Consider the following 19,856-nt stretch of genomic DNA (forward strand, 5'->3'; position numbering starts at 1 on the left):
GTTTTGTGTATGGGACTGCTTCAGAGGGCCCTGAAACTGCCTTGCAGCTGGCCAGGCAAAAAGAATCTGCTGCTTTTGAGCACTGTTATAGCCCAACCAGGGGAACCTGGCGACTTAAGCTGTCACAGAAGCCAGTTTCTGGGCTGCAGCATGCTGCTTGTGCTAGCCAGTTTGTGGCACATGGTTTGGCTGTGGTCCAGACAGCCTGGTAAGTGGTCTGTGAAACAAACACTGTAAAGCCACTGGTAGAACTATTCAGGTTTAAAAAAACCCCAGAATGGTGTGCTTCTGTTCCATACTGAATTCAGTAACAAGCAGCCACCAACAGCATGAAGCTGCCAGAGAGTGTTTCCACAGCTCTGGCTTAAAGGAGTGCTGGTTTCAGAACCCCAAGTTAACTCTTTCTGGCCTGCTGGCACACAGATTATGATGAGGCTTCCATCAAGGTGGCCCTGCAGCACATACTTGCACATCATGTCACAGAATCTCAATGTTAGGGGTTGGAAGGGACCCTGAAAACTCATCCTGTCCAACCCCCCTGCCAGAGCAGGAGCACCTAGAGCAGATCACACAGGAACACATCCAGGTGAGTTTTGACTATCTCCAGAGAAGGAGACTCCACAATCTCCCTGGGCAGCCTGCTCCAGTGCTCTCTTACTCTCAGTGAAACATTTTTTCCTTAATGTTCACCTGGACCCTCCTGCTGCAGCTTGCACCCATTGCCCCTTGTTCTGGCACTGGGCACTGAGCAGAGCCTGGCTCCATCCTCCTGCCACTCACCCCTCACATGTTTATAAAGCTTAATGAGGTCACCCCTCAGTCTCCTCCAAGCTACAGAGCCCCAGCTCCCTCAGCCTTTTCTCATAAGGAAGATGTTCCACTCCTTCAATCATCTTTGTGGCTCTGAGCTGGACTCTTCCAAGCAGTGCCCTGTCCTTGAACTGAGGAGTCCAGAACTGGATACAATATTCCAGATGCAGCCTCACCAGGGCAGAGCAGAGGGGCAGGAGAATCTCAACCTACTAACCCCACTCCTTCTAATACACCCCAGGATGCCATTGGCCTTTTTGGCTGATTTCCATCTTGCACCATCTGTGTGTTCCTGGGTTTTTAGCTTATTTCAGCCCTGAGCAGTCTCACATCTGTGCAGGTAAGCAAGAATGTAGGTAAAAATGCCATTCCCCTTTTCCAGCAGTGACTTTATTAGGAGAAAATCAGCAGTGAGCTCATGGCTTACAGGTGTATGGCACATGAGCTGCTGGGTCAGTAAGGAACCTGAGCTTGCATGAAACATTTGCAGTCAAAATCCTTTTTGGATGCAAAGACTCCCTTTTGGGTTTTTTTTTTGGAACTCAAGGAAATTCTTCAGAGTCCCTCCTACAGTTACCTGTACAGAATTTCTTCAGAGTCCAATAACTTGTGTAGAAAAATAGGAGAGTCTGCCATTGTTACAGTCAAACATTTGATTGCTGAGTCAGTGGTCTATAAACCACCATAACCCCCACAGTAAACCCAAGAATTGGCTGTATAAAAACTTACATTCTTTGGCCTATAGAATTCCTGGTCTGAAGAACCACATTTCTGCAGGAAGCTTTTTGCCTTGCCTGTGCCATTCTTGACTTCAGTGGAGCATTCCAAGCAGAGTGGTCATGAAGACCAAGAGATGCAGAGTTGGTTTGGCTGCAGCTGACAAAACCCGTTCCAGCTCTTGGTAGAGGGGAACTTTGGGACATGAAGCAGCTCTTGGTCTGACTGAGACTTCTGAGAAGGAGAAGTCCTGTCTCACAGCACTGAAGTTCCCAGTGTTGTCAGGTACTTCCACTGTCTTCAGCATGGATCTAAAGCCTGGCACAGTAGCCTAGGAGCAGACACAAAAGCTTTCTCACTCAGTTGGAAAGGGTGAGGTTAGCTCTCAGTCATTGTCTAATGGGCTTACTTATACTCACAGTTCATAGGGAAAGGGCTCTAACCATGTTTGAGAGCACACCATGAGAAGAGAGTAAAGTCTTCACAACACAGTGGTAAGACCAACCCTCCAAAAATGGAGATAGAAAGGGTAATAGGATATTTATTGATAATACTAAGCACAAGGCCTTGGCTGGCAGCAGGCAGAGCCTACACTGCATGGATGTTCTCTAGTGCCAGCTACTGACAATCTCCACAGAGAAGCTGTTTTGACCCAAAGACATAGCTGAGGCTCTGTTGTCAGCCTGTTGCTGCCTGGGGCTATGTGGATCCCATCCTCCACATTCCCACCCTGCAAGAACTCTGCAGTTTGTTTCAAACCCCTCAAGCTAGCATCACCATGGTCCAGACACTCATCCCAGCTGGCTCCCCAGTGCCTATCTCTAGACCTTCTAGAGACTTCACGATTTTACTGTGTCAAAACATTCCACAGAATCACAGAAACATTCAGCTTGGAAAAGGCCACCCCAGAACCCTACTCTGCAAGGCTCACCCCTAAACCACAGCCCCAAGCACCACAGCCAAACCGCCTGCAAACACAGCCAGGCCTGGGGACTCCACCACCTCCCTGGGCAGCACATTCCAATGCCTGACCACTCTTGCCCTGAAAAAAGGTTTCCTACAGTCCAGTCTGAACCTCCCCAGTGGCAGCTTGAGGCCATTCCCTCTTGTTCTGTCACTAATGACCTGGGAGAAGAGACCAGCACCAACCTCTCCACAACCTCCTTTCAGGCAGCTGTAGAGAGCCAGGAGGTCTCCCCTCGGCCTCCTCTATTTCAAACTATCTGTCCCCAGTTCCCTCAGTTGCTCCTCATCAGATTTATTCCCCAGACCCTTCCCAGCCTCCTTGCCCTCCTCTGCCCTGGCTCCAGCACCTCCACATCTCTCTTGGATTGAGGTGCCCAAAACTGGACACAGCACTCAAGGTGTGGCCTCACCAGAGCTACTCCTCCTTTCTACTGACTCAAGACATTTTCTTTTAAACCTGCTAAAGAGTCTTACAGATCAGCTCACTGGTCTGTAAGGATACAATCTCACTGTGCTCAGGAACTCAATGCATTTAGAAGCAATAATCCAGTAAGGCTGTGCAGAATCACAGAATTGTCAGGGTTGGAAGGGACCTCAAGGATCATCCAGTTCCAAGCCCCCTGCCATGGGCAGGGACACCTCACACTAGATCAGGCTGCCCAGAGCCACATCCAGCCTGGCCTTAAAACCCTCCAAGGATGTGGCACACTTACATTGATCACGTATGTCCCAGGCAGAAGGAGAAGGTAGTACTCCCCCTGGTCATTTGTTTTGTAGGGGCAGATGTGAGGCCTTCCTTTGGCTTCCACAATGGCATGGGGTATGGGGTTCCCATTCTTATCAGTAACTTGGCCCTTGACACCTATGAAAAAGGAAGAGGAAAGAAGGATCACAACCTGGAACCACAGTGAGCATCCTCCTCTGAGAAAGGCTATTTGCTGCTGGCTGCACTCAGAGGCTGTGTCACTAATTCTATCACTTCTGCCTTACAGAAGGGAGTTAAAATACAAACTCCTTTGTTGTTGTCATTAACAGTTTATCCTCACATCAAGTTACAAACCAGCATTGTAATCTCTGCTTCTTAATCTCACTGGCTCAGAGCATCAGGTACAACCTACTGTATGGGCTGCAACCTTCCCTACTGGTTTTTGAGATTTTTTGCCCTCCCCAACCCCCTCCCTCCCTCCCCCTTTTGTTTTTTAATATTTAAATTTAAAATAAATCAGCCTCTTCTCTAATGCTTCCCAAAGCCAGAATACCAACAGCAGCTGCTGCTGAAGTTGTTTCCCTAAATCCTCATACACCACCTTCAGGGCAGCACTGGCATTAAGCAAAGATAAACCAGCAGCCAGACACCCTGGGCAGCACAACACAAGATAAGCAAAACAATATGGAATGGAATGGAATGGAATGGAATGGAATGGAATGGAATGGAATGGAATGGAATGGAATGGAATGGAATGGAATGGAATGGAATGGAATGGAATGGAATGGAATGGAATGGAATGGAATGGAAAAGAAAAGAAGTAACCAGGTTGGAAAAGTCCTTTGAGATCATCCAGTCCAACCTATCACCCAACACCATCTCATCAACTAAACCATGGCACCAAGTGTCTCATCCACAGTCTTCTTAAACACCTCCAGTGATGGTGACTCCACCACCTCCCTGGGCAGCACATTCCAATGGCCAAGCTCTCTTGCTGGGAAGAACTTCGTCCTAACCTCCGGCCTAAACCTCCTCGGCGCAGCCTGAGACTGTGTCCTCTTGTTCTGGTGCTGCTTGCCTGGGAGAAGAGACCAACCTCTGCCTGTCTACAACCTCCCTTCAGGTAGTTGTAGAGAGCAATAAGGTCACCCCTGAGTCTCCTCCTCTCCAGGCTAAGCAGCCCCAGCTCCCTCAGCCTCTCCTCACAGGGCTGTGTTCCAAACCCCTCACCAACTTTGTTGCTCTTCTCTGGACTCGCTCCAGCAAGTCAACCTCCTTCCTAAACTGAGGGGCCCAGAACTGGACACAGGACTCAAGGTGTGGCCTAACCAGTGCAGTGTCCAGGGGCGGAATGACTTCCCTGCTCCTGCTGGCCACACTCTTCCTGATGCAGGCCAGGATGCCATTGGCCCTCCTGGCTGCCTGGGCACACTGCAGGCTCATGTTCAGCTGCTGTCAACCAGTACCCCCAGGTCCCTCTCCGCCTGGCTGCTCTCAGCCACTCTGACCCCAGCCTGTAGCACTGCCTGGGGTTGTTGTGGCCAATCTGCAGAACCTGGCACTTAGATGTGATCAGTCTCATGCCCTTGGACTCTGCCCATCTGTCTAGCCTGGCAAGGTCTCTCTGCAGAGTCTCTCTACCCTCTAACAGATCAACTCCTGCCCCCAGCTTGGTGTCATCTGCAAATTCACTGATGTTGGACTCAATGCCCTCATCCAGATCATCGATAAAGGTATTGAACAGGATGGGGCTCAGCACTGAACCCTGGGGCACACCACTAGTGTCTGGCTGCCATCTGGCTGTGGCACCATTCACCACCACTCTCTGGGCTCGGCCATCCAGCCAGTTCCTAACCCATCACAGTGTGCTCCCATCCAAGCCAGGGGCTGACAGCTTGGCCAGGAGTTTGCTACGGGGGATGGTGTCAAAGGCCTTGCTGAAGTCCAGGCAAACTACATCCACAGCCTGCCCCACATCCACCTGGCGGGTCACCTGCTCGTAGAAGGAGATCAGGTTGGTCAGGCAGGACCTGCCCTTCCTAAATCCATGCTGGCTGTGCCTGATCCCTTGGCCATCCTATAAGTGCTGTGTGCTTGCACTCAGGATGACCTGTAGAGAATAGAATTAACCAGGTTGGAAAAGACCTTCGAGATGATCAAGGGCAATCCATTCTCCACCTGCACACCCACCTAGATGCACTTGTTTTATGTATTCAATCAGTGCAGCTTTGTTGTCTCTCCAGAACTTTTCCAGCTGGTCTTCTGGAGGATATTTACAGCATGACAGCTCCAATGTGATTTCAAAACATTGTCCCCAGACATAGTTGTAATCTTGCATTCCACCTTAAAAGTCAAATAAAACAAAACACTGCTCAGCTGCAAAGAAGCACTGAGTTCAGGCTAGAAGAAAAACAGGGGAGTTGAAATATTGCCACTTAGGTCACACCTGTGAGAAAAGTAAATCATAGAACTGTCAGGGCTGGAAGGGACCTCAAGGCTCAGCCAGTTCCAACCCCCTGCCATGGGCAGGGACACCTCACTCTACAGCAGGTTGCTCACAGCCACATCCAGCCTGGCCTTCAAAACCTCCAGGGATGAGGCTTCCACAATCTCCCTGGGCAACCTGTGCCAGGCTCTCACCACCCTCATGGGGAAGAACCTCTTCCTTACATCCAACCTGAATCTATCCACTTCTAGTTTTGCTTCATTCCCCCTAATCCTATCCCTACCTGACACCCTAGAAAGTCCCTCACCAGCTTTCTCAGAGGCTCCTTCATATACTGGAAGGCTACAACAAGGTCTCCCTGGAGACTTCTCTTCAAATCAGATAAATGATTCATTAATGCCACGCTTGGATTTACTGCCTCCTGTGGAAAACTAATTCAATTACTCCAGTGACACGTAGGGTGCTGTTTTCTAAGGCATGGTGGCACTTTGGGAGTGATGAGTACTGGGCCTTGGATTTAAGCTCATCCAGGCACTCCCAACTATAAATATGGGCAGATAAAAATTCACAGGCTGGCACCACTCACCACTGCCAAAGGCATCCCAAGAGTCTTTTAAGGCTTTGACTTCAGACTGTGAAAGCAACAGGCAGTGGCACAGTACCCAGGGCTCATATTCAGTTTGGCTACACATAGGATCATAGGATCATAGAATGGTCTGGGTTGGAAGGCACCTCCAAAGGTCATCCATCCAACCCCCTTTGCAGTCAGCAGGGACATCCTCAGCTAGATCAGGCTGCCCAGAGCCCTGTCAAGCGCCACTTTGAATACCTCCAGGGATGGGGCCCCAACCACCTTCCTGGGCAACCTGTTCCAGAGTTCCACCACCCTCATGGTAAAGACCCTGTTCCTAACACAAACAAGAACATTTATTTTCATGATCAAGCACTGGGAAAAAAGGATGATACATGAAAAGAAGACCATTTTATCTCCCTGAAAGGACAAAACCTTTGAGCCACACCAGTGCCTGCACACCCTGTAATCTATACAGCTCTGCAGGCCTTAGGAAAGGGCTCAGAAGCAGCCAGACAGCGGAGGCTTGTGCAACTCCTGAGTGTGAGAGTCTGCAAACACTCAGGTCCTGCTCAGAGATTCTGCTTCAATGCATTTTCTTACTCCCCTCATGAACCCCTTCCTCTGCTCAAAACCACAGCCCTTTGATCATCAAAGATGACAGAAGAAAGTCAGAAGGTCATATCTGGAGCAACTGATCACTGAGATTCTTACCTTCCAGCTGGTACCAAGAGTACCCATTGGTGATGCCTTCTGGGAAGCTATGTCTGTTGTCACAGCCAGTCCCATTGTGCATGCTGGCATGGTTGAAAGAGTAGGTTTTTGCCAGGTGAATAAAGACATCATCATCTGGAGTCCTGCTATAGCCTTTGGAAGAGCCAGTAACTGCAGAACAAAGAGAGCCAGCATGGACCTCCCCTTCCTGGTGAAAGCTACACTCCTGGCTTACACAGAGCCACAGAATTGCCAGGGTTGGAAGGGACCTCAAGGATGACCTAGTTTCAAGCCCCCTGCCATGGGCAGGAACACTTCACACTAAATCAGGCTGCCCAGAGCCACATCCAAACTGGCCACAAAGCCTCCAGGGATGAGGCTTCCACCACCCTCTTGGGCAACCTGTGCCAGTGTCTCACCACCCTCATGGGGAAGAACAACTTCTTAACATCCAATCTCAATCTACCCATTGGATGTTAGGAAGAAGTTCTTCCCCATGAGGGTGGTGAGACACAAACATCTCCCAAACAGCTGTACCAGGCAGGGAATTTGATGGGGTTTATCAAAGTCTGCCTATCTCAACTCAAAACCTGCAAAAATCTTGCAGAAAGCCTTTTAAATGTTGCTGTTCACAGGCTCATAGGATGTTAGGGCTTGGAAGGGGCCTCTGGAGATCTTCCAGTCCAACCTCCCTTGCAGAGCAGGACCACAGAGTCCAGCACAGGTCACACAGGAACACATCCAGACAGGGCTGGAAAGGCTCCAGAGAAGGAGACTCCACAACCTCTCTGGGCAGACTGTTCCAGGGCTCTGTCACCTTTACAGTAAAGAAGTTCCTCCTCATGTTAAGGTGGAAGCTCCTGTGCTGGAGTTTCCATCCATTGCCCCTTGTCCTATCTCAGGGCACAAGTGAGCAGAGGCTGTACCTGTCCCTTCCTTCCTGCCCCCCAGCCCTCACATTGATCAGATTCCCTCTCAGTCTTCTCCTCTCCAGACTGAACAGCCCCAGGGCTCTCAGCCTCTCCTCACCAGGCAGTGCTGCAGGCCCTTCAGCATCCTTGTAGCCCTCCCCTGGACTCCAGCAGAAGCCTGTCCCTACTGTTCCTAAAGCAAATCATCTGTGGAGAAGAGAGTTTATGTCTTGCTTACCTGAGTTACCATTATCAAAGGTATAACTGGCAACCAGGGCACCCCCATGCAAGTTTGCTGAAAGAACAAAGGTCTCATTTTTGATCCAGTTCATGACTGCCTGAGTCTCTGGCTGGATGTCAGCACTGTTGTTTTCAAAGGCATCAGGAAAATTGCGGTTCAGATCTTCTCCATTCTTGTTGTACCTTGGCAAGAGAGAAGGCATTTCAGAATACAGAATTAACCGGAGTGGAAAAGACCTCAGAGATCCTCAAGTCCAACCTATCACCCAACACCTTCTCATCAACTAAACCATGGCACCAAGTGCTACATCCAGGCTCTTTTTAGACACCTCCAGGGATGGTGACTCCACCACCTCCCTGGGCAGCACATTCCAATGGCCAATCTCTCCTGCTGGGAAGAATTTCTTCCTAACATCCAGCCCAAACCTCCCCTGGCACAGCTTGAGACTGTGTCCTCTTGTTCTGCTGCTGGTTTCCTGGCAGAAGAGACCAACCCCCACCTGGCTACAACCTCCCTTCAGGGAGTTGTAGACAGCAAGAAGGTCTCCCCTGAGCCTCCTCCTCTCCAGGCTAAGCAACCCCAGCTCCCTCAGCCTCTCCTCACAGGGCTGTGCTCCAGACCCCTCCCCAGCTTTGTTGCCCTTCTCTGAAGACATTTGAGCAACTCAACATCTTTATTAAATTGAGGAGCCCAGAACTGGACACAGGACTCAAGGCTTGGCCTAGCAGTGACTGTTCTGCCTGTAAGCACTTCCACATCAGCAGCCTCCCAGCACTCAAGGTCTGTGGCATGCTAGTGCCCTCTGGAGACAGGCAAGGTGACCACTGCAAATCGACTGAAGCACGTGAGAAGATGAAAGATTTGTTCACTTTCTAGCAGCACTGCAGTTTTCATAGGATACAACCAAACAGTTCTAGGGTATTCCAAGTAGAAACAGCAAATGGTATTTAACAGGCACAGAGCATGCAGCCACCTACAAGAGCTAGAAGAGCCTGAGCCACATAACAAGGATGTTGTCTGTCTTGTCTTTCTGTGTTTTTCTCACTTGCATAGAAGATCAAGGTAACTACTGGGTGGCTGTCCCCCTTGTACTGCTGTCTCTGTGGACACTGAGCAGAAAGTGTGACTCAAACATATGAGGGATTCTCTCCTCTCTGTACATGAAGGTCCAGCCTGTGCAGCTGTTCTCTTCCTTTTCCTCTCAGGTCAGTAGAGGGAGCATTTGGCCTGAGCTCCACTAGTTTTTAAACCCAGTTAAGCTAACTGTGTATTTGACAGTGAGGGGATGAGAAATCATAGGATGACAAGATGTTAGGAGTCGGAAGAGACCTCTGGAGATCTTCAAGTCTGAACCCCTGCCAAAGCAGGACCACATAACCATAGAATCTAGTGCAGGTCACACAGGAATGCACCTTCAGAGAAGGAAACTCCACAACCTCTCTGGGCAGCCTGTTCCAGTGCTCTGTTACCCCTACAGTAAAGAAGTTCCTACTCATGTTATGGTGGAACTTCCTATGCTGCAGTTTCCATCCATTGCCCCTTGTCCTATCCCAGGGCACAAGTGAGCAGAGCCTGTCCCTGTCTCTTCCTTCCTGACCTCCAGCCCTCAAACATTAATTAGATCCCCTCTCACTCTTCTCCCCTCCAGAGTAAACAGCCCCAGGGCTCTCAGCCTCTCCTCACCAGGCAGTGCTGCAGTCCCTTCAGCATCCTCGCAGCCCTCTGTTGGACTCTCTTCAGCAGATCCCTGTCCCTCTTAAACTGGGGTGCCCAGAACTGGATGCAGTATTCCAGGTGGGGCTTTACTAGGGCAGAGCAGAGGGGGAGGAGAACCTCCCTTGATCTGCTGGACACACTCTTCTTAATGCCCCCCAGGATCCCATTGGTACCTCCCCATAAAAGTCTCATCTATTTGCTGAGGAATCAATTGCTCTGCTAATAGAAAGGAAGGCCTGCACTGGTCACTCCAAGAACTAAATTACCTTTTCACTCCCTTCTGAGGTTACCATGGAAGGCATCCAAGGAAACTTCCAGCTCATGAGTTTGCTTTTTCTGCATATTCCACCTTTTTCCTCTGGCATTTCTTCCCATTCTCTCACTCTCCCCTCTTCTTCCCTCTTCTAGCTTGTTAAATTTTTCCTCCCCCCTTTTGGGTCTCTTGCAAGAGTTATACAAAGGAATGCCAAAGTAGCAGAGGATGCAATGTTAGGTTACATTTCCTTCTGCTATCAGCACAGCATCTATTACTGCCAGCTCTGCTTCTGTAACTCCTCCCTCTTACTAAATCTGCATTCAGCATGATCTGTAAACACATTTCTAGAAGTCCATTCAAGAAGCTCAGACACACCTTTTTCTCACTAAGAAGAGTTACAGGGTTCTCCAGTTGAAATAGAACATTGTGGGTGGTTTTCCTTCTTTTTCTTAGTAGAATCATAGAATGGTCTGGGTTGGAAGGGACATCCAAAGGGCATCCAGTCCAAACCCCTCTGCAGTCGGCAGGGATATCCTCAACTAGATCAGGCTGCCCAGAGCCCTGTCCAGCCCCACTTTGAATACCTCCAGGGATGGGGGCCCCAACCACCTCCCTGGGCAACCTGTTCCAGTGTTCCATCTAAAAGTCTAAATAGGTAATTGTGTTTCTATTTGCAATCTAGGTCTCCTGCCTCAAAGCTTAGATCATTACACCATTGTGACCAATTTTCTTTAGCTGCACCCCATATAAACACCAGTCTGACTCAGCCTTTCAAAAACTCCATGCTGTAACAGTGAAAATTAGCCCTAACACATCCTCTAGGCTGTCCTCTCCACCAAGTGTGAGTCAGCCTCTTGCTTATCTCCCATTATTAATCCCCACCCATTTCCTTTACCTGCAGCCACCCTTACCTTCCTCGTGTATAATAACAATCAGGCACTTTGGTGGCTTCAAATCCATCAGGATTCATTGTTGGCATGATGTGAATCCTGGTGTTATTGAGCAACTGGGTAATGACTGGGTCACGCCTGTAGCTGGTCACCAGGAAGTCTATCAAATGCAGCAGGATTTCTCTCCCAACTGTCTGGAGTACAAAGAAAGACAGATTTGATTTTAAGTCTGCTGTGGAAGAGCACCAACACCAAAAAAAGAGCATCTGGGATGGGGCAATCTCAGGCACTGATACAGGCTGGGCAGGGACTGTCTTGAGAGCAGCCCTGAAGAAAAGGACCTGGGGGTGCTGGGGGATGAGAAGCTCAACAGGAGCCAGCAGTGAGCACTTGCAGCCCAGAGAGCCAAGCAGAGCCTGGGCTGCAGCAAGAGAAGTAGAGCCAGCAGGGCCAGGGAGGTGATTCTCCCCCTCTGCTCCACTCTGCTGAGACCACACCTGGAGCTCTGTGTCCAGTTCTAGAGCCTCTATTACAGGAAGGATCTGGAGGTGCTGGAAGGTGTCCAGAGAAGGGCAACAAGGATGATCAGAGGGCTGGAGCTGCTCTGCTATGAGGACAGACTGAGGGAGTTGAGGTTGTTCAGTCTGGAGAAGAGAAGGCTCTGAGGAGACCTCATTGTGGCCTTCCAGAATCTGAAGGGGGCTACACAAAAGCTGGGGAGGGACTTTTGAGGGTGTCAGGGAGTGATAGGACTGGGGGGAATGGGTCAAAACTAGAAATGGGTAGATTGAGATTGGATGTTAGGAAGAAGTTCTTCCCCATGAGGGTGGTGAGAGACTGGCACAGGTTGCCCAGGGAGGTGGTGGAAGCCTCATCCCTGGAGGTTTTGAAGGCCAGGCTGGATGTGGCTGTGAGCAACCTGCTGTAGTGTGAGGTGTCCCTGCCCATGGCAGGGGGGTTGGAACTGGCTGATCCTTGAGGTCCCTTCCAACCCTGACAATTCTGTGATTCCAAAAAAAAGGCAAAAGAAAGACCTGCTCTCTTGCACTCACAGCTGTTTCTTACTGGATTACTCAGACACCCAAGAGCATTCTGGTCAATGCCATTTTATGCTCTCCCATAAAGGCCTTTAATAGACAGGAGCAGTCACTGGAGGGTTTTCACAAGGGTTTTAAACCTAGATCAGCCAGAGCTTTGTCTGTAGCAGGAAACTGAGTGTGCCAGCTGCACTGCTTAAATCCTGCAGGGATAAGGCAACTCCTTATCAAAACCTAAAACTGCATCGTCTGCCTGTTAAGGACCACGTGGGCCCAGAACTGCACCACGGCGTTCTCACGCTTGCTCTGCAGGCAGCTCTGTGCTGATGCCCCAAGGACCCTGGGCCCTGAATGTGTCAGTGCTGTGCATCACCACCATGGTACTATGCAGCATGACTTTTTGTCTTGTGGATCCCCTTTTATGAGAAGTCAACTTTAACACGGGCTCAAGAGAGGCCCCATGGACACTTCTGTTACACTCTGCTGCTTTGCTTTGTTTTAATGCCAGGAACACACGCACTGAGGAATTCAAGAAGGTAAATCTAAGTCCTCAGCAAAACAGATGGAAGGACATTTCCATGCAGACTTTGGATCAAGGAAAGGCAGTGGCAGAGAACAAGCTGAACACATTTTTGTTCCTGTAAGTTTTTATAGGCTGAGAAAGCTGGCAGGACATCTCCCTTTAATCTGCTCTATCAGACTTCAGGCAAAAGAGTGGCAAGTTCCAGCAAGAGAAGAACAATCCTGTCCTACCTTGGAAACCAACTAGTACACTGTTCCCTCACTGGACCACACTTTCCAGGAGCACTTTCTATAGCACTGTGACCCATGCCTCAAGGGTGCAGTAGGGTTCCTAAGCCCTGGCTGGGATGGGAATGAATCAAGGCTTGCAACTGGATGTACTCTGGAGACAATTTATCTCCACTTTAACTCCAAGAACCAAGCCTGCTAAATCACTGCAAGCTCTACTCCAGAGCTACAGCATCTCAGTATCTTTTAGAATGAGTCTTGCACCACTGAAATGGAAATATTTCAAGGAATTAATGTTTTTATAATCAAAATAAGGAATGTGAAGTGGCACTGCTGGATGAGCCTGGCATCACAGACAAACAGCTTCTTGCTTTCAGACTTGTTCTGAATGAGGTCTGAGGAATGAAGCTGCAGGTGGGGAGATTCAGGCTGGAGGTGAGGAGGAAGTTCTTCCCCATGAGAGTGGTGAAGCCCTGGAATGGGTTGTCCAGGGAGGTGGTTGAGGCCCTGTCCTTGGAGGTGTTTAAGCCCAGGCTGGCTGAGGCTGTGGCCAGCCTGATCTAGTGTGGGGTGTCCCTGCCCATGGTCCCTTCCAATCCTAACTGATACTATGAAGTGAGAGGTAGGTGAAATCAGGCAGGGCAAAAGGAATGCACAAATATCTTGCTGAATTTTCACAAAGGTGCATTTTCAGTGCCAAATCCTGGTTTGGGTGTTAAGGTACACAGGAACACAGACATCATCCAGCAGGAGCTCTGCCTTCAGAAGCTGGGTTGGTACCCGAGAGGGCAAGGAGGGATGAGTGTCCAATGACAAGGCAAGGGGCAATGGGTGGAAGCTGAGGCAGAGGAAGTTCCAGGGAAACAAGAGGAAAAATGTTGTCACTGTGAGGGTGACAGAACACTGGAACAGGCTGCCCAGGGGAACTGTGGAGTCTCCCTCTCTGGAGATACTCAAAAACTGCCTGGATGTGTTCCAGTGTGATCTGCACTAGGTGCTCCTGCTCTGGCAGGGGGATCTGGACTGGATGAGCTTTTGAGGTCCCTTCCAACCCCTAACATTCTGTGATTCTGTGAGTGTAACTACTGTTCTAGATGGGAACAAACCAGGTCTTGCCAATTAGCTGACATTTGCTGTTTGTTGTAGGAGAAACAAACAACAACTGTAGCTCCAAACAACTCTGTTAAGATGCAGATCACAGCATTTTAAATGCCATAGAATCACAGAATTGTCAGGGTCGGAAGGGACCACAAGGATCAGCCAGTTCCAACCCCCCTGCCATGGGCAGAGACACCTCACACTACAGCAGGTTGCTCAAAGCCACATCCAGCCTGGCCTTAAAAACCTTCAGGGATGAGGCTTCCACCACCTCCCTGGGCAACCTGTGCCAGTCTCTCACCACCCTCATGGGGAAGAACTTCTTCCTAACATCCAACCTGAATCTACCCATTTCTAGTTTTGCTCCATTCCCCCTAGTCCTATCTTTACCTGACACCCTAAAAAGTCCCTCCTCAGCCATACTGGAAGGCAACCATGGCCTCTGAGCTGGTACTCAATCAGTTGAGCCATGCCATTTGTACCGGGAAAATGAAGGCTCTTCTCACGCCCTGCCCTCCAGCAGACTTGTTCCTAAGCTTCTGAGCCCCTGCCTGTCAACTCCCACTGATCTCCTGCAAGCCACCATCCAGTGACCTGGGGAAGCTGCATTACATCAGTGCACATAGTGTGGCAGTAAATATGTGGTTCTTTGACCAGGCATCACAGCAAATGGGCTTTGGCAAGGTGGAAGGGGAAATATCTCTCTGGAGATTCAAAACCTGCCTGGATGCATTCCTGTGTGACCTACTCTAGGTGATCCTGCTCTGGCAGTGGGGTTGGACTGGATAAGCTTTTGAGGTCTCCTCTGGCCGCTAACATTCTGTGAAAATACCTAATCTCTTGTGTTGCCAGAAGGTTTCAGAACAGCACCTGAGTACCTGAAAGCAGACTGCTCTGGGCCCCTCAGTTTAAGAAAGATATTGAGTTGCTGGAACATGTTCAGAGAAGAGCAACAAAGCTGGGGAGGGGTCTGGAGCACAGCCCTGTGAAGAGAGGCTGAGGGAGCTGGGGTTGCTTAGCCTGGAGAAGAGGAGGCTCAGGGAAGACCTTATTGCTCTCTACAACTACCTTAAATCAGGTTGTAGGCAGGTGGGGGTTGGTCTCTTCTCCCAGACAACCTGTGCAAAATGAGAGGACACAGTCTCAAGCTGTGCCAGGGGAGGTTTAGGCTGGAGCTGAGGAAGAAGATCATCCCAGAAAGAGAGATTGGCCATTGGAATGTGCTGCCCAGGGAGGTGGTGGAGTCACCATCACTGGAAGAGTTTCAAAAAAGCCTAGATGAGGCACTTGGTGCCATGGTTTAGTTGATGAGATGGTGTTGGATGATAGGTTGGACTGGATGATCTCTGAGGTCTTTTCCAACCTGGTCAATTCTGTATTCTACTCTTAAATTTACTCCATGAAATTTAAGAAGGGATGCAATAGAATCTGTCTTGTATGGGCAGCTCAGCTCCAGCTCTGGGTGACAGACATCTTGGGAAGCAGGAAGAAAAAGGAGAGAAGTCAGCCAAGATATGGCCCTGGGCATGAGAGATAAAGCAAGAAGACTCAGCAGCAGCAAGAATGGCCCTGCCATGGAGACAGCTAATCACAGACAAGACTGGACTGCTCTCCAGAGAAACTGGGAAAGAGCCTCTGCTCCTACTGTACCTTTTTTTTTTTTCAGTGCCTGAGAAAAAGATATCTAGAAATGAAAAAGTTGGGAAGAAGGACCAGGAAGGGTGAAAAAGATAAAGAGAAGCAGCAAGAGAAGGTGGTGGAAAAGAACAATGTTTACCAAGAATGGAAGGTGAGCAGTGTTTCACAGTTAACATTCTTGCACTTCAAAGATCCCCCCAGATACACTTGCATTTTAAAAACTAACTCTATTTTATGGGGTTTCTTGTATAACTGTTAGAATCAGAGAATTGTCAGGGTTGGAAGGGGCCTCAAGGATCATCTACTTCCAACCCCCCTGCCATGGGCAGGGACACCTCACACTACAGCAGGTTGCTCACAGCCACATCCAGCCTGGCCTTCAAAACCTCCAGGGATGAGGCTTCCACCACCTCCCTGTTGTTGTATCCAAGTGCATTAATCAGTTCAGCTAACCTCTAGCACAGAGAGTTAGAGGTCTGATCACCCTTTGTGGGGGCAGAGTGTACTTGTTACCACTCTGTTTTGGTGGGATGACAGAGGGGTGATTTTGTTTTGGTCCAGAGCACCCTGCATGTCTTGAGGAAGCACATCTGGAGGTGTCTGAGGGAAAGGAAAGGGAAAAAAATGTTTCTAGGGAAGTATAGCTCAAGTTTTGATCAATCTCTTGGAAGACATCCACTATCCAGCCAAGCTTTACCCTGTTACTAGAGAGGTCAACAGCACCTGGGAAGAGAAGTGATGAAGAGTTGGAAGAGACTTCCAAAGGTCATCTAGTCCAAAGTGCAGGTAGGCTACTGACAGGGAAGTCAAGGACAGACACCTTAACCTGCCTCTAGTCTAACGTGAAGATGCAGAGAGCTTTTTGTGCTCTGAGGCTTGGAGAAGACATGATGAATATTTGGGTTTAATGGCAGGATCCCCAGGGCAATGCCCAGGTGCATTGTTGTGCTGCAGCTCAGCTGAGGAAAACTCTTTCTCCCACCTCTGGGGCTACAGTTAGACATTAAATTGCTCTGTGCATCTTCAGCTGTCAGTTTCCTTCCTCAGCTGCTTCTTTGTGTGCCCCAAAGGGAAAGAGTCAGAAGCAAAGGCTTTCAGTGATCCTCTGGAAAAGCCCTGGGTAAAGAGGGATGTGTGTGTGTCAGGGCATGGAGCAGCACTGCAGAGGAGGGTGTGACTGCCATTTCTGTATACATACACCTTCAATTCTCTGACTGCTGCTTCAGGTATGGCTGGGTCAGCACCCTGCTCACCTCCTGAAGGGCTTACTCAAGAAGTCCTAGTGGCAGCCACTTAAAAGATTGAGGTTAGCTCCAATTGTACCTGCACTGTAACACTTCACTGCAGCACCTCTGTTTTTACAACTCTTTCTCTTGCCACATGACAGAGACCTATTACTAGGGGACTATGGGTGGATAGACTCTGCCCATTTTATGATTGAACTTAGCTCCTTAAACATGGCCTGTTGCTTTGGGGCTTTGTGTTGTTTTGTTTTGTGGTTTGGTTTTTTTTTTTTTCAGGTTGAACTGTGTTGAAAGAAAGATCCAAACCATCAGGTAGGACCTGTTTCAGAGTGACAGGCTTGCCAGCCTCCTTGCTCCAGCCCTGACTGCTCTGCAGACCCGGTGTAGCGGAGCAGGCACAACCCCCTGCCTAAGGAAGTGGGTTTACAGCAGGGAAATCCAGAGTCCATCCTGGTTTACCACTTCAATGCCACATTCAGAGGATGGTCTTTTGTAAAACTTCCACAGCATGATGATGATGATGATGCACTGCTGCTACACACCCCACTGTGCTTGTCCTGCATTTAAGCTGGAAGAGGACAGATTTAGACTGTGGATACTAGGAAGAAAGTCTTTACAGTGAGGGTGGTGAGACACTGGAACAGGGTCCCCAGGGAGCTAGTGGATGCCCTCTCCCTGGAGGTGTTCAAGGCCAGGTTGGACAGGGCCTTGAGCAACCTGGGCTGGTGGAAGGTGTTCCTGCCCACGGTGGGAGGGGTTGGAACTAAATGGTCTTTAAGGTCCCTTCTAGCCCAAACCACTCTATGATTCATTACTAAAACACACCAGTGTTAAAGCAGCTGTTTGTGCAAATATGGTTTGGCACTTAGCCATTTCTTTCTGTAGCAGCATTCACTATGGAAGTATGGGAACTACCAGCTATGACAGAATCCACTGAAGGAAATGGCAACAGAAAGCCTGCTTCTGAGCTGGTGACTAGCATAAGATGTCACCACCTGGGCAAATTCCACAGACTTCAGGCTTCTCAACACCTGGCTGAGAAAGGGATCACTTTTTCCACTCTGAGTGTGAGGAAAGGGAAGGCAACAGCTAACTGGGGTGAGGCAGTAGCCCTGCTTGCACTGAAAGGGATCTCAGCAGCATCCAGGCCTGGATCAGGAACAGTGTGAGCAGCAGGGGCAGGGAGGTCATTCTGCCCTGTGCTCAGCACTGGTTAGGCCACCCCTTGAGTCCTGTGTCCAGTTCTGGGCTCCTCAATTCAAGAAAGATGTTAGGATGCTGGAAGGTGTCCAGAGAAGGGCAACAAAGCTGGAGAGGGGTTTGGAGCACAAGTCCTATGAGGAGAGGCTGAGGGAACTTGGAGTGTTTAGCCTGGAGAAGAGGAGGCTCAGGGGCTACAACACAGCAGGCAACCTCTCCCTCATCTTGGTGAGACACTGGAACAGGTTGCCCAGGAAGGTGGTAGAAGCCCAATCCCCAGAGGTGTTTAAGGCCAGGCTGGATGTGGCTCTGGGCAACCTGATCTAGTGTGAGGTGTCCCTGCCCATGGTGATCCTTGAGGTGCCTTCCAACCCTGACCATTCTATGATCTTCCTCAGTGCAGCCTTTACAAACATTTCACAGGCTTACACATTTGTGCAATCTACTTTGATGAAAGTCTCACATAGCTGCAAGTGTCTCAACTACCTCTTATCCTCAGTTTTAACCTGGCTGGGGGTTAAACAAAAAGTACTGCTAAAAATGGTGTCCACCTTCATCAAGGCCCACAAAGCATGGGAGAAGTCTTGTTGCATCTCTGTGAATCACAGAATGTTAGGGGCTGGAAGGGACCTTGAAAGCTCATCCAGTCCAACCCCCCTGTCAGAGCAGGAGCACCTAGAGCAGATCACACAGGAACACATCCAGGCAGGGTTTGAGTATCTCCAGAGAGGAAGACTCTACTCCCTGGGCAGCCTGTCCCAGTGTTCTGTCACCCTCACAGGGAAAAAAGTTTTCCTCTTGTTCACATGGAGCTTCCTGTGCCTCAACTTCCACTCATTGCCCCTTGTGCTCTCACTGGGCAGCCCCCAGCAGAGCCTGGCTCCAGCCTTTCGGCAAAGTTCACTCTGTTTGGAAGTGGTCATCACAAAATAAGAGCATTTAAAATTTGGTTGGTGAGGTCTTCTAGCATTAAAATTAACCTTCCTTTAAAAAATAAATCTTTCCAGTTCTGGAAAAAAAAACCAAAACCCAACCAAACCTCTCTTCCTAGTATTGTGTACTCACATTATTTTATCAGACCTTCCTTACTGGGCAGCTTTCCAAACAACCTACATTTTCTTCTGGCAGCATGTCTAGGCAGTCAGCACACATGCAATTCAAGCTCCCTCTCACCTTTTAAGGTTTTAGGAGCAGTTGGCCAGCTGAGTCAAAAAGTCATTTGTGTGATCATGGCAGGTTAGAAGGGCAGCATCACCCCACTACACACCTGAGAGCAGAACCTTCCTCACGGTGGATGTGGCCTTCCAGTATCTGAAGGGGGCCTACAGGAAGGCTGGGGAGGGACTGCTCAGGATCTCAGGTAGTGATAGGACTAGGGGAAATGGAATGAAGCTGCAGGTGGGGAGATTCAGGCTGGAGGTGAGGAGGAAGTTCTTCCCCATGAGAGTGGTGAAGCCCTGGAATGGGTTGTCCAGGGAGGTGCTTGGGGCCCCATCCCTGGAGGTGTTTAAGCCCAGGTTGGCTGAGGCTCTGGCCAGGCTGATCTAGTGTGGGGTGTCCCTGCCCATGGCAGGGGGGTTGGAACTAGCTGATCCTTGTGGTCCCTTCCAACCCTGACTGATACTGTGATACTATGATTTATGGGAAGCATCACTGAAGTACAGAAGATTTAACTAGATGAATGAAGTCATAATCTTGTTAAGTTATGAAAGACTATGGAACACAAGTTGAAGCCTGTTGTACAGCAAGTGCAAAACTTATCTGCTTAATATATTACAGGGATAACTGAATCTTTCCCCAGTGACTGGAGACCAGTGGAAACTTAGATTATGGGAAAATATATCCAAGTTCTCCAATGCTTCTTTAAATGAGGAACTCATTTCCTGCCATCTGAAATACATTTATGGTCAGATAGGAAAAAAAACCCAAACAGTAAAACCCCAAC

General features: G+C 49.3%; 1 protein-coding gene across 1 annotated transcript in view; it reads right to left on the minus strand.

Annotated features, from left to right (window-relative positions):
- Positions 1-446: 446 nt before the first annotated feature.
- Positions 447-19,856, minus strand: part of CPM (carboxypeptidase M) — a 53,667-nt gene continuing 34,257 nt past the window's right edge. Inside the window, exons 4-9 of the mRNA XM_068160969.1 lie at positions 10,966-11,138; positions 8,080-8,264; positions 6,931-7,101; positions 5,390-5,542; positions 3,207-3,355; positions 447-1,858 (exon numbers count right to left, since the gene is read on the minus strand). Coding sequence (XP_068017070.1) covers positions 1,622-1,858; positions 3,207-3,355; positions 5,390-5,542; positions 6,931-7,101; positions 8,080-8,264; positions 10,966-11,138 — 1,068 coding nt within the window. The 3' untranslated portion in view covers positions 447-1,621. The remainder of the gene's footprint in view (positions 1,859-3,206; positions 3,356-5,389; positions 5,543-6,930; positions 7,102-8,079; positions 8,265-10,965; positions 11,139-19,856) is intronic.

Source organism: Melanerpes formicivorus, unplaced genomic scaffold, assembly GCF_026170545.1.
Source record: "Melanerpes formicivorus ecotype bairdi unplaced genomic scaffold, bMelFor1.0.p_v2 SCAF_54, whole genome shotgun sequence".
Lineage (NCBI taxonomy): Eukaryota > Metazoa > Chordata > Aves > Piciformes > Picidae > Melanerpes > Melanerpes formicivorus.